General features: G+C 40.2%; 1 protein-coding gene across 1 annotated transcript; it reads right to left on the bottom strand.

Moving 5' to 3' along the window:
• Window positions 1-844: 844 nt before the first annotated feature.
• LOC307142008 (GRIN2-like protein) lies at window positions 845-8453 on the bottom strand. Its single transcript, XM_079842525.1, has 3 exons — window positions 8182-8453; window positions 3921-4452; window positions 845-2939 (listed from the first exon to the last, which is right to left on the bottom strand). The coding sequence occupies exon 3, from the start codon at window positions 2930-2932 to the stop codon at window positions 1646-1648; it is 1287 nt and encodes a 428-aa protein (XP_079698651.1). The 5' UTR covers window positions 2933-2939; window positions 3921-4452; window positions 8182-8453; the 3' UTR covers window positions 845-1645.
• Window positions 8454-15226: the final 6773 nt, after the last annotated feature.

The raw sequence follows: 15226 nt of genomic DNA, 5'->3' as shown, positions 1-15226 counted from the left end.
TCAAATATCGGCTTATAAGATTTGTGCATCAGTGAATATTTTATACTTATTTTTTATATTATTTTGTTAATGTTCAGGTGTTTTTGCTTGCTTTAAATGTTCAATCAGTCTAAATGTATTGCTGATCATGAACATGGATGATGAGACAAACATAGTAGAGTAAATGGATGGTAGGCTACAGTCATTCTTTTTCATAATCACAGATAGGCTATTGTCCATATTAGTGTACTAAACAAGAGTAACTATAAAGAAACTAGAGAGGTCATATTAATATAAAGCTTACATGCATTTTGCTTACTTATGAGGTAACAATCAGTCAACGTGGTAACAACATTGAATATGAATTACAGATGCTGAGTGTTTTTAATTAACCGACATATTGCTTTTATTGTTACAGTAGAATACAATTCTAATAACTGAACAAATCGCTCAGAATACAGTATAATCCCTCTTCTTTGTTATTTTCCATGCTTGTTATGCCATTCTAAAGTAAATACAATGCTAATTTTCTTAATTAATGTGAAACTGATTACAAATTATATTATTAAAAATATATATATATACCTAAAATGTCTACTGACAATGACTAATATATATATAAATGTAATAGGCTATTATAATTCATTTTTAAAATACACTCTTCATTCAAAGAGTGCTCCTCACTCCTACTCTATTCACACTCACTCCTACTCTATTTGTAGGAGTGAGTGTGAATGTGTCAGGAAGGGCATCCGGCATAAACCTGTGCCAAATCAAATGTGTTTGTGGATGGATGGATTCATTAAATTGATTGAAAGTGACTGTAAATACATGTTAAAAAAAATAACAACAAATTCAAATAAATGCTGCTCAGTTGAACTTTCTATTCATCAAAGAATCCTGGAAAAAATCTGACTGTTTTCACAAAATATTAAGCACCATTTATAATAATAATGTCTCTTTAGAACCAAATCAGGATCATGTGACACTGAAGTCTGGAGTTTTGGCTGCTGACAATTCAGCTTTGCCATCGCAGGAATACATTTCCATTTTAAAATATAACAAAATAAGAAACAACAATGCTGTTTTTACTGTATTTTGATCGAATAAATGCTGCCTTGGTGAGAAAAAGAGACTCAAAAACATCCTAAATACCCCAAACTTTTGAACGGTAGTGTATTGTATAGTATTTCACTTTTAAAAGCAGTTATATTGTGAAGTAAACAAATTGTGATACCCTCTATGTTACTGCCATGCTTTGACCAGCAGGTGGCGCCACAGTTAGTGTTTTCTCTTACTATCATCACAGTGCTTCCACAGATTTAAACACTAAATGTTTTTCATCGAATGGACACGGTTCCACATAGACTACTGCAAGACAGGAACTTAGTCATAACTCATAATCATTATGTTTTACTGATGGAAAACATAAACCAAAGAGCAGTTAACTATTACAAAATAAAGCTTTTAAATCTACAGTGCAAACTACTACAGTAATTAAGTAAGGTGTTAAAAATTAAAGGAAGACATGATTTTTTTCTTCTGAAATATATTACTTTTGCTTTAGTAAATGTTGCTAAAAATTCTCTATTTTGAACCTGTTCTTTACTTGGTTGTCAAGTCAGTATTTAAATTGTCTATTTGAGATCACAGTCAGGATGGTTCTTTAGTCCACTGCACCAGTGGTGCGAGAACAGCATCCCGGGCGGCGCAGAGATCCCAATAACCCTTTTTTTCTCCTCTGGGGCGGTCCTGCGCTGTGCTGGGATGTTGTCGTGTTCTGGCGCGAGAGCTTCGCCGCTATTCCCTTAGTCTCTTTGATCTGTACTTCCAGATGTTTCTGAATCGCAAGTCCGAGTTCCTCAGGGTCGACCGAGGCCCCGTACACCTCCCAGGTCATGCCCTCGGCATCCCATTTCACCTCCTTCACTGGAGACTTTTGACTCTTTGACACCGTTTTCCCACTCACATTCGTCTTCTCCTCAACCAGGCACACTTCTGGGAACACGTGCTGGAGATGTTCCTCAGAGTCCTGACCCACTTGCACTCCTATATCTCTCAGTTCATTTTGTGAAGTCATGGTCTCTGCTTCTCTTGTGGTCTTTTCATTCACCCACTGTTGGGCGCCAACTGGACGTAACGGACCAGGCCAAGCGCAGTCCAGATTACAGCAGCGGAAGAGTTGCTTACCATCCAAACCGGTCTCACTGACGGAGGAGATGAGCCGAGGAAGAGCGAGAAGGTTGCTTGCTGATACTTGACCTTTGTAGTTCTCCTCCATTCCCACCAAGTGCGGAAGCAGCTGCGCCGGGGCAGGAATGGGCTGCGGGTGGCAATACGCCGCAAATGTGTCTTCGACGGCTCCATGGTGGAAGTGCGAGTTACAACAAACAGACTCTTTGAATTTGGGGCAGGTGGATTCTGGAATGACTTCACAGAACTGAATGAAGCCGTGTTTGGCTGGTTGAGTGGGGCTGCCCGACCCACTACTTCCTGCTCTGGTGGATGTGGTCATCGTATTGCTCTGCTGAAGCGGCATGGCCTGTTTACACACTAAAGAAGGAAAAGACTGCGCACAAACATCCTGGTCTCGTCCTTGGCAAAAAGCGCCTCCCGTTTCACAGTAGAGAGGAGAAGCTGTGGCCTCTTTGAAAATATGCAAGCTGTCAGAGTGGCTTCTTTGTATTGACAACAGACTGTGCTCTTTTAGGTCCTTGTGAGGGGATAAGGCATGTTCCCTGTGAACTGTCAGTGAGCATGCGTGTTTATTCTGATGTTGGTCAATCAGGCTGCTGTCTTTGAGGTCTTTTGGGGAGTATGATGCTTCATTGGAGCTCTTCACGAGTAAATCTTCAGGCTTCACCACTGCTGAACTGCACTCAACTGTGAGGACAGGGTCTGAGGTGATGAGGCTCCCTGGTGGGAATGACAGTCTCCGCCCAGTCTCCGCCATCAGATATCTGCCAGAAATGAATGGAGAGAAGAAGAAAAAAGAAAAATCCATAAAAAATGTAAAGCAGCACAATTGTTTTCAACATTGATGATGCTAGTAATGATGCTGAAAATTCAGCTTTGCCATCACATAAATAAATTACTTGAAATATATTAAAATAGAAAAAGGTTATTTATTTCACAATATTTCTGTCTATACTGTATTTTTGATTAAATAAATGAAAGGGATAGTTCACCCAAAAATGAAAATGCTGTCATCATTTCCTCACCCTCACGTTGTTCCAAACCTGTATGAGTTTCTTTGTTCTGCTGAACACAAAATAAGATATTGTGAAGAATGTTTGTTACCAAGCAGATAGAGCAACCATTGACTACCATAGTATTTTTTCCCCTACTATGGTAGTCAATGGTTGCTCTATCTGCTTGGTTACAAACATTCTTCACAATATCTTCTTTTGTGAGAATGAATTTTCATTTTTGGGTGAACTATACCTTGAAGCCTATATGACACTTTCAAATACATTAAACAATTGTAACAATCCCAATTGTACTTTTTCTTAAAGTGGTCCAAAACCTGTTTTTTCCCCACTATTCCAGACTTTGATTTGGTTTTCAGTAATATATCTTGTTTGTGATATATTGACAGAAGAAAAAAATAACATCTATGGTCTTGCAACAAATTATATGCATTAAACATAAGAAATTAAAATATGCTTAGTATTTAGATTATAATTCTAAATGTTCAAATTATAATGTTTGTTCATAAATTATAAGTTCTATGTCACACATGAAAAGAGTGTGCTACATAGGCACAGTGTGATGAAACAGCCTCGCATTATTAATTCATTCAAGGCCCGAGTGCATTTCCTTCCATTAAATCCAAAAATACCTGGCTGACAAGGTGAGAACTCCATCCTGTGCATCTAACCCCATCCACACACATGCATCAAAAAATGATGGCAGACAGTTCTTTCAAAAGAAATGCTTACCTCGTGTCCCGGTCACAGATGAAGCTCCCTTTTAATGTCTTCTTTGTCCCGTCTTTACCTGTCCACTCTCTCTTCAATGGTCTCTGCGGTCATCCCAGACTCCCAAGAGTGCAGCGTCAGTCCAGGTCCTTATAAAGGCAGAATCCGTCAGCACAGATCTCTCCATCACACGTCACCTATCCTGGCCCTTGTCCTCTCCTTCAGCATCCCCACTCCAGCAGTGAAAAAGATGGAGGGAACGTCGGGATTATACTCGTCTTTCATCTGATTACAAACCAGCCTCAGTCACATCTTCAAATCCCCAGGCAGGAGGGCGCGTATGTGTGTATGAGAGAGAGAGAGAGAGAGAGAGAGAGAGAGAGAGAGAGAGAGAGAGAGAGAGAGAGATGAATATGTGTGCCTGTGTTTGTGTGGGTGTTGTGGGGAAAGACTATGTGTGTGATGTGGTGGAGGGCTGAAGGAGATTGGAGAATATGGAGATGAGGAGGTGCAGCAGTGGTTAAGCTGCCGGCATTGGTGCCACTTCATGCATCTGTCAGAAAATAAAGGGGAAACACATGAATGAATGAGAAGGAAATCAATGGATGGAAAGCCAAATGATCTCTCCCTCACTCCCTCCCCCTCGTCTTCAAATGCCCTCACTATCTCTTATGAACAAGCGTACACACACAACAACAGTAGGAATGTATTTCTGTCTTTCACCTCTTGTCTGTCTTTCTTTATGAAGAAGGGCCACTCCCTCTCTAGGTCTCTGTGGCTTAACCATCATTCTCCCCCTGTTGCTATGGAAACAACATTTCTCAATGGGGCTAAGATGAATCTTCTTTTATTCATAATACTGCGATATTACGTATTGTCTCTCTTTCTTTCTTTATGTACATAACCTATTATGGGATCACCAAAATGAAGTGTGGATAATGAACACCGGTGCCTCTGAGAGACATTTGTGGGAAAACAGTTAATTCAACAATTCATTCACCAGTTTATTACTTGTTTTCTGGGTGCTCGAGGCAACAGAGGAAACATTTAGAGAAATCTATCTATCTATCTATCTATCTATCTATCTATCTATCTATCTATCTATCTATCTATCTATCTATCTATCTATCTATCTATCTATCTATCTATCTATCTATCTATCTATCTATCTATCTATCTATATCTATCTATCTATCTATCTATCTATCTATCTATCTATCTATCTATCTATCTGTTGTGTGTGTTGCAGAGGGAGAGAAGCCTCAAGACTCAACATCTGGAGAGGAGTGTGATCCAAAGCGCACAGATTAAATACAGCAACAGACAAAGAGAGAGAAAACAAGCCACAAAGCAGCCGACAACAATCATCAGTCTTGAATAAGGATTGATGCTTTCTTTTGTCAGTGTGTTAAAGATGGATGTGGCCACTATTGATGTGGCCATTTTTCAAAGTGAAATTGGGCTTTGCTTGTACTGCTGACACAATTTTGAGGGTTTACTGACTGCTTATAGAACAACATCCCAATATTGCAAAATAGGTGATCTGACCTTATTTACAGCGAGTTTCTGCAATACTGCTCCATAAAACGTAGGGAAAAAAACTGCTATATGCTCAGAGAGTGCATTCTGAGCTGAACTGTTGATAAGAAAACACTGCTGGCAGGGCAATGGGGGCAGCAGATAAGAACAAGGTTAAGCAGCTGTGTCTGTAAACAAAGGAACTGCTGACACCCATTCAGTGACTCAGTATGAGGGGAAATCTTTACTGAAAAAAAAACAGGACAGAAAGAAAGAGAGTCCCAACAAGACTCAAAATACAGTTATTTTTATTCGATTCGGTACTATTTTCACAAGTAAGGTGTACATTTTCAAAACTCTAAACTAATCACACATGCCAGTCATTCTTTCAAAACCTGATCTCATGCTTTCATTCAGCTGTACATATTCATGTTTCATTCTACATAATCATTGTTTCAAACACAAGATTATTGTAATATGTAATGAGAATTTTTTGTTTAATCACTGAAACACAACGGTATGATCACAATTCAAGATACATGTTTGCTACAGTAAATTATATCACTGTGCCATCTATGCTGTAATATATACTGTAGTTGACCTTTATAAGGGTGAGTTAAAATAATGTGGCAGTTGGGAATCTGTTTGCAGTATCACATGGCATACTGTAATGTAAAACGCTGTATTTTACATGCCATTGCTCTCCCTTATTCTGATGCATCTCTGATCAATCTGATGTTACAGTCATTTACTGTTTCCTCCCCCTTGTACTCTATCCTGTTCTATTTTCACAAATTGCAACTCTCTCTCTCTCTCTCACACACACACACACACACACACACACACACACACACACACACACACACACACACACACACACACACACACACACACACACACACACACACACACACACACACACACACACACACACACACACACACACACACACACACACACACACACACACACACACACACTTTGAACATAGTGGTTATCATCTAAGACAAATCACTTAGTAAAAAGAATTCATTACATCTGGTAATCTATATTGGAAATTGCAAACAAGTTCTATAGAAACCATGTCTATATAATCAATATCTATAGGTGTACAAAATGATTAATTGATTAAAGTCCCTGTAAAGGCAATTCTGAGATTTGTTTCTAAACACATTATAAATGTTAGAAATGTATTACTGAAACACGTTACAAAGACAGTGAACTGTGTAGTACTGAATTGTGGAGTTGGCTCCTTCCCTAACACTATCATAACTAGATTCGCCCGCTCGATCGCAAGTAACTGTCTGCAGTCTAGTTACTACAGCCTACAACTTACAAAATAGCTTCCAAAACAATAAACGATGCTATCAAGAAGAGGTGGATTAATTTTGTGAAGAGCCACCCTGATGGAGAGCTGAGGATCACCACCAACACCTGCAGTGACTTTACACCAGATAGTTTTGGTTGGATTAAATAATAGACAAATGTATTAAACTGAAGAAAAGCAAATCAAGAGTTTGAAAAGCAGTTACTGTGAATAAAACATTTATACTGTATAGATGAAACATTTATTTTATGTAGTGAAAAGTATACTTTGTGATTTTGTGTATTGTATTAACACAATTAAAATTAAATGTTTGATCTGTTGTGATAGTAGGCCTACTAAGAGTTTTGAAAATGTACCAACTGCATGTAAAAATTACACCAAAGCAATGAAAAAAAACTGTAATAATCCCCTTCACAAAATGGTTTCTGATTTATCTGAACAATATGTATTAAGAAGGAAGAAGGGAGTTGATGTATACACATAGATTTTTTAAGCACATATTTATGTATAAATTGGGTGCACAAAATTCTAGTGTGTGGTAACAAAAATCTAGCAGGAGTAACACAATAAACCCCACTTCATCCATGATTTGCATAATAAAATGACATATGCCATCATTTAATTTTCCATATGTGATCTTTGTACTTAAATGCACATTCTTGCCTTACACAATTAACAGAGAGTGTGGGGAAGATATTTGGAAGAATGTTTGTAACCAAGCAGATCTCGGCAGCCATCGACTACCATTGTATTTTTCCCCCCACTTTGGTAGCCAATGGCTGCCAAGATCTGCTTGGTTGCCAAATAGCTTGATCTGCCAAATAGCAGCAGAACAAATACATTTATACAGGTTTGGAACTTGAGGGTGAGTAAATGATGACAGAATTGTCCTTTTTGGGTGAACGCTAAATCATATATCTGCTGGAAGTGAATGGGGGAAAGTGTCTTTAATGTGAAAAGCCTTGAAAACAAAATGGGTTGGTTTAACTGAGTTACTCTAATAAGATTTTTAAGAAACTAATATTTGTATTCTGCAAAGGTGCATAAACTAATCAAAAGTGACAGTAAAGACATTTATAGTATTACTCAACATTTCTATTTTAAATAAATGCTGTACTTTTGAACCTTCTAATCTAATCTATCACAGTTTCCACATGTAAATAAATGCAGCATTGGTAAGCAATTTATAAGCAAATGAACAGAGAATGGTGGCGATTAAATGCTTTTTTAATTCTGGCAGAAAGTTTCAACATAATCAGAAACACTTCAATACTAAATCACATTTGTATTGAACCTATTATATTCAGACTTGAGCTCACCATAATTATTTTAACTAAAGCAGGCCCAGTGGTAAAACAGTTCAAAATGATACACATTGTCACTATTTTTCTTTTGGTGAATGATCATTTACACCGACCATGATCATTTTCTACTGACCTTGCAAAGGTGAGTTCAGTCCTTTGGTGGTCCTGGATCCTTCTCAGGTTTCGTTTAAAGGGACTCTGAACTTTCTCTTATGAAAGATAGTCCTTCAGTCATGGCTGTTCCAAAGGGCACAACTGTTCCATGTCTCTTCCCCTGAAGCATTTTTTCCCTGTCCACTGTTCACACGACTACCTGAACTCCAGCCACGCCCACACTGGCATGTTTACATTCTCACCTTCAAAAGTTCTTCAGATGTCAGTCCCGACCTTTAGCCCAATCTATTCAGTACTGCCGCTCCCTACATATTCAGTTTCAGAAACATTATAGGTTTTTTTTACAATTGCTAGGACACATTTCACAATACTAATGTCACTATTTCAGTACTCTTCACATACTTCTCCTTACCAACTCTCAACCTGGCACAGCAGTTAATTTCACATTTAAAATGTACAAAAACACTTCATACATCAAATCAAGCCATTCTTCCATAACAGCAAAACTCGTCACCCAAAAAGCACACTTTGTCACTGCACAGCATTATACGTTTCTTTACAAAAATGTGTCTTGTCTTTACAAAACAAGAATGTCAGCTCTCTATTGTTTAGAATTCACTGCAGCATATGTTGCTGTCACAGGGTTATGTTTAGGTCTGTTAGTTAATTTGTGTTTTAGTTTGGTATTGTTTGTTTCTACTTTGCATGTGTTAGTTCTTTGTTGATTAGATCCCTGTGTATATACAAGCCCTTAGATTCCTAAGTTGTCCCATTTAATATAGATGGTAATGATTTTTTTTAGCGCCAGAATAATTTCAATATGGTATCTTATCTTATTCAGTTTTGTATTATTTTATTGTTCTTTAAGTTTAAAGGGTTAGTTCACCCAAAAATGCTGTCATAAATTTCTCCAGATCACCGACGCATGTGTTTTGTGTTGACGCGAGAGCTGACATTGTGAATTATGTTTTTTTTGCACAAACAAAGCACTCGTGTCACTTCATAAAATTAAAGTTAAACCACTGGAGTCACATGGATTAGTTTAAAGGTGCACTGTGTAAATTTTAGCAGCAAATTGCAACCACCCACCGCTCACCCCTCCCTTTCGAAGCACATAGATAAGCTACGGTGGCCGACACAGGACAAAGATGTCGTCGTCTGAGACAGCAGAGAGTTGCTAGCGCTCTGTAGAGTTTGTCCGTTTAGGGCTACAGTAGAAACATGGTGCAAAATGGTGACTTCACTGTAAGGGGACCGGTGGTGTATGTTGATAGAAATGCCTCATTCGAAGGTAATAAAAACATAACGGTTCATTATGTAAGGTCTTTATACACCACTGAAAACATAATTATGTAGGCTATATTATATTGCATTTTTGTCAATAGATCTTTATAAATATTAAAATAGCAATTTCTCACGATTTACAAATAGTTGGAAACATTTGGGATCTTGTAAGTACTCAACTGAACAAAATATATAACACTGGCCTAGTGGTTTTTGGATATTTTACTGAATTCTTTTTGCATAGTGCACCTTCAACAGTTTATGTAAATATATGCAAATTGGCCTGTAGCTACATAGAGTTTTGCGGTGGTTGTGTTTTAGTGAGAAAACCACCGCGAACAGCAAGCCAAATACGCTTAAACCTTATTAGCTAAAGAGTATATGGGTAAACGAACTTGTGAAAGACTACTGTTATGCTCACCATATGAAGAGTTTTTAAAAAGTGACCCAAGTATTGAGAAATTGGTCCTATAGAGATTGTTAAAAAAAAAAAAACTAATAGAAGTGTGCTGCTGGTTTTGTAATGTCAAACTAACTTCAATTTATTTGTATTTGTTTATTCAATCAGACGTGGACGCAGAGCAGAAATAAATTACAGTATTTGTAATGCAGCACATATACTGTATAAAGAAGACTAATTCCATGATACATCATTTTCACTTTTATGAAAGCCATTAATCTTTAGTTTTTCTTAACCCCAATAAAGATTAGATATGCAGATCCAATGGATCAATCCATAAACAAAGATCAGTGCACCCTTTTTTGCTTTTCTTTCCTCTTCATCACTTTTGCTTTCTTGTGGAAGTTGATAACTCCAAAGGATCAGCAGATTAACCTCTGTGTGATATGTAATCTGTAAAGGTCATGCTGTAATGTTCCACAACAGGAAGCATCGATTAAGTTGTAAATTAAAGACACAGGATGAACTTGCTAAGATACAAAGATTCTGACATTATAATCTTTGTAGCATCCTTGAAAGGAGCAGTGCCGTGTTCATTCAAACCTGTTCTGTGGTTATGGGTGTTTGTGTAGCTGTCGTGAATTAGATATAGCCATGCCAGATTACAACTGTAACATGGACGTCACAGCTGCAGTTCTCTGTTGAATCTTGACACAAGGAGAGGAAAACCAGGCAAGCAGCCTTCCTCCAATGAATATAAATCAGCATCATCTCAGATGGTGGTAGATACCTCATTATTTGAGTACTTGAATTACCAGGTAATTTCTGTTAAGCAGTGCCCAGTACTGGATATGTACATTTAAAACAGAAATATGCCTGCGTTGCAATTTAAAGTATAAAGGGTTTATGCAGAAATATCAGATTTCCATCTTCAGCAATTGTTAGTACAGATATATTATGTGTATGATGGGTACATGAAAATGTACTGCATAACAGGAAAGTCTCACCTGTGATTTCCTCCTGGTGAGGTTATTTATTGAGCTATTGCTGTGATGTAGGAGGTGGAGGTCCACTCAGTGGATGATGGAGGAACACACTGATTAGGCTCGGCTGGGTGCTGTGGCTTGTGTAATGTGGACAGATGAGAGTGGATGAACTCTGGGCAAGTGGCCTGTTGTACCAATCTCCTGTAGAGACTACCCATATGTTTCACTCGGCACAGCTCCTGCAAAACATGCCCACCGTTTGTTTAATGCAAACATGTATACAAAACGTCAAAGATAGTGGTTCCATTTGTCGCATGAATCAACATCCTGACCTTACCAGGTTGAGAGTAAACTGTCAGAATGTTCGTTACACAGATAATATCAAACAGAGTTTTAACAGTCAAAAAACAATAACACTGTAACAATAACACTTTAACTGGAACTCTGACTTCATTAAACAAGTAAATTTAAAATATTAGGCTACCATGAATGACAAATAATCAGTAGAGGAGAGCTGGGCACAACCTTTGTGTAAATCCCCTTGGGGTTGGTATTTATTTTTTTCCACATTAATTTCACACGTCTAGTACAATTATGTGGTTTTCTTTCATTAATACAGTTTGTAATTTTTTCTTGATTTACCCCGAAAGAATGGAAGTGAAATGTGACAACATGCCCCATAGGTGGGGTACATTGTAACATGACCATATGAAAGCTTAAAATGTTATCTGATCTAATCCAAAAAATATCCAAGACAAACTAAAATATTTTGGCAAAAATAATGGCATTTTTTTATCATTAAAAATAAACACATTTTTGAGTTTGACAACAAACAAAACACAACTATACAGCTTAGTTCAAACATAATAATAATGAATAACTTCTGAACATTGACTCACAGTCATTATTCACTTTTTTTCACATGGTTTCTCAAAAGAATTCATAAAAGTATAGAATATAATAGAATAGTTCTAATAGGGGCTCATTGTAAGTGTAACACAGTGTTACAACGCACCCCACCTGCACAACTGGGATTTAAACCCGGCTGGTGTCTTCTGCTGGTTAGATCAGCATTAAAGAAGAATCTCAACTGTTAAATAACAGATATAAGATTAAAATAAATATCAGATTTGTCTTAATTAAATAAACACAAAAAACAGAGATGAAAAATTAACTTGAGTAAGAAATGTACTTTTGCTATGGTTAAATAAATCTTCCAACGGATTTTTAAATTTGGCGTAGTCTTATCTCTAAATAATGTTTATATGGCAACTAGTACTAAGTTTAGTCACCCTGGCATGTGTGGAAAGTTTTAAACCATGTGTGTTACAACTAACCCAGCGTTAGATTGTGCCCCGCTCTCCCCTAGATTAGCCTGACGTCGTCATATTCAATTCGTCAGAATATGGCTGTGTCCGAAACCTGGAAAATGCTATCTTCGGAGGACACATTTCAAGGAAGTAAGGCTTCAAGGCTCGTCCGAATCTAATGTTAGCTTCACTTCCTGTCTCTTGAGATACCTTCATCTTATTGATTTGAAGGCAGCATAAATGTATCCTTCGCTGCCTTTGATATCCTACAATTGTAGTGACAGCTGAGCTAGAAAAAAAGACACCATGTGAAAGTTGCATTTGCTGGTCAGTTAGTGTGTAAATGTACATTTTTGACCAACATTTTCCACTTCTGATGTCATTTCTAGTGAGAAATTACTAATGTAGTAATTAAATATTTGTTTAGTTCTCACCAAAGCTCTCTCTGCTCTCTCATTAAACTGTTATACTGCCTTGTGAAAAATCAGTTCTCTTTCGAGAGAATTGCTCGTATTGCGTAGCAGTACGCTAGGGGAAACTCCTTTCTTCGAGAATATGAAGCAGAAATTATTATATTTAATAATTTTATCTATGTAAAATGCAGTGCAGGGAACCTATGGCGAGGCGACTGAGCGGGAGGCCCAATGAGGTGACTACCTGAGCTCCCGCCTAAAAGCCTACCTGAATTTGCATAGAGTCTATAAAGGACCCTGTCACGCCATAGGTACTCAGATTTAATCTCCTTCAGCGACTCACCACATCGCTGATCTCTGGACATTGAAGCCGCCGTCGAACAGCACCTCAGCGGAACTTCGTGCACTTCTGATGACGTCGGAGCCATCCGCCTTCAGACCTTCTGCCATTCCAGCTGGGCTATCCGGCGTTATATCCTTTTGCATTTATCTGTGTATCTTGTGTACGAGCGCATTGTTTCAAATGCCTCGTCCATCTTGCGCCTCCACGCCCTGGCTGCACTCTCTCAGGGCTGCCCGGAGTGCGAGGAGATGACAATGCAGACCCTGCAGGCTCAGCTTGCCATCTTCAAGGAAGATCCCTCCCCTTCTGCCCTCCCTCAAGTACCGCGAAAGATAAAGCGCCGTGACCAGAGGCGACCGGAGCAAGCTGGCCAAAACATTATTCCCCACGTGTTTCGCATTCACCGGTCACATTCACGCAGGAAGAACAGCGCCCCTGCACTGTAGTGGCCTGTTCAGTTTCCTTCGGATGACCACGACGGGAAGAGGATGACGATGACAGCTTTTCACAAGCTGCATTGGGCCCGTGGACGGACTCTGTCTCGGAGCACTCAGCTTCAACGCAGGCCACAATGAGCATCAGGGCGAGCGTCAATGCAGAACTGGACCGTGTGCTCACGAGGGTCGTGGCAGACCTCGGGCTCGAGTGGTCCCAGCCCCAAGAGCCTTCGCGAAGCAGATTGGATGAATGGTTCCTGCAAGGCTGACGCCATTCCTCTCCGCAGAAGCCCACCCCCTTCTTCCCGGAGGTTCATGATGAGCTAGCGTGGAAGGAGCCATTTTCAGCTCTTCACACGATGGTGGTACTCCAGGTGTTTCAGGCTAAACTTCTCCGCTCACTGGACGAGTTTCCCCTGACCCTGAAGTGCTCAAGGATCTCCGCAGCGCCACTGACTTGGCCCTGCGAGCCACCAAAGCCACCGCCCAGGCAATCGGGAAATCCATGGCCAACCTGACAGTGCTCGAACGCCATCTGTGGCTGAATCTCACCGAGATGAAAGAGTCGGATAAAGCCTCCTTTCTCTACGATCCCATCAGGACCAAAGGCCTGTTTGGTCCCGCAGTGGTAGGATTCGCGGAACGCTTCACGGAGGAGCAGAAAGCTTCACAGGCCATGAAACATTTCCTGCCCAAAAGATTGAGCTCTGCTTCTGGTCACCAGTCTTGGGCTCCACCTTCACAGCAGCAGAAGACAGCGCCCGCCGCGAGTACACAGCCTCGCTCTGCCTCCAGGCCAAGACAGCGATCACGCTCCGCGAGCAGCAACAGGCAGCCAGAGTGTCTGGGACCTCGGCCCAAGATTGTGCTGAAACCCGTGCCGCCGAAGCCGTCCTAACAGCGGTGAGAATGAGAGGGTGGTTAAGTTTCGCTGCTGGCGGACCAGCACCATTCTCTCCCAATCTGCGCCTCTTAGTTCCCCACAGGCAGGTGACTGGAGACCCCACATACACAGCCAACGAGCCCGTGACCAAACGTGCTCGCCTGTACCCAAACGCTGTTTTTACGGCGACCCATATATATCACGGAAAGAGCTTTTCCTATGTAAGTGTAAGCATTTTCCACAAACAGCATCAGCTGTCTCACGCCTCGAGCGGCATGAATGTAAAGCGCGCGCCCACCACTCAGTGCACGCCGCTAAACACTCCCATCACAGTGTCACAAACACAACACAGCCGGGTCACGAGCCCCTTCTACAAAGCGGCCCGCCCCAAAACTGTACAAAGCCCCTAGCGATATCAGCCCAGGCGTGGCAGGCCATCCCAGGCATATCGACATTGGGTTATGAATAGGGCAGGGCGATATATTGCATGACATTGTTACATGACAACAATGTCATGCGATATATCGCCCTAGTTATGAACACTATAAAACAAGGCTACTAGTTGCAGTTCGCTCTCAGACCCCCGCACTTTCATGCTGTGGTCGAGACTTCGGTGCGAAGCAGCGTGAGTCACGTGCTTCGTGCCGAGGTTATGAAACTGTTAAGAGAAGGGAGCGATAGAAGCCGTACATCTACCACACAGCGAATCAGGCTTCTACAGCCGCTACTTCCTCATTCCGAAAAAGGATGACGGCCTCAGGCCCATCCTAGATCTCAGACACCTGAACAAAGCCCTTATGAAATGCTCATTCAGAATGCTGACTATGAAACAAATCCTCTCGCAAATTCGCCCAGAGGATTGGTTTTTCACACTGGATCTGAAAGACGCATACTTTCACATTCAGATAGCGCCCCATCACAGGCCATTCTTGAGATTCGCCTTTGAGGGGCAGGCTTATCAAGACACAGTCCTACCATTCGGACTATCTCTGGTGCCACGCATTTTTA

Source organism: Gobio gobio, assembly GCF_949357685.1.
Source record: "Gobio gobio genome assembly, chromosome: 18".
Classification (NCBI taxonomy): Eukaryota; Metazoa; Chordata; class Actinopteri; order Cypriniformes; family Gobionidae; genus Gobio; species Gobio gobio.
Note: the sequence above shows the minus strand (reverse complement) of the source record. Positions and strands in the feature narration are given on the sequence as shown.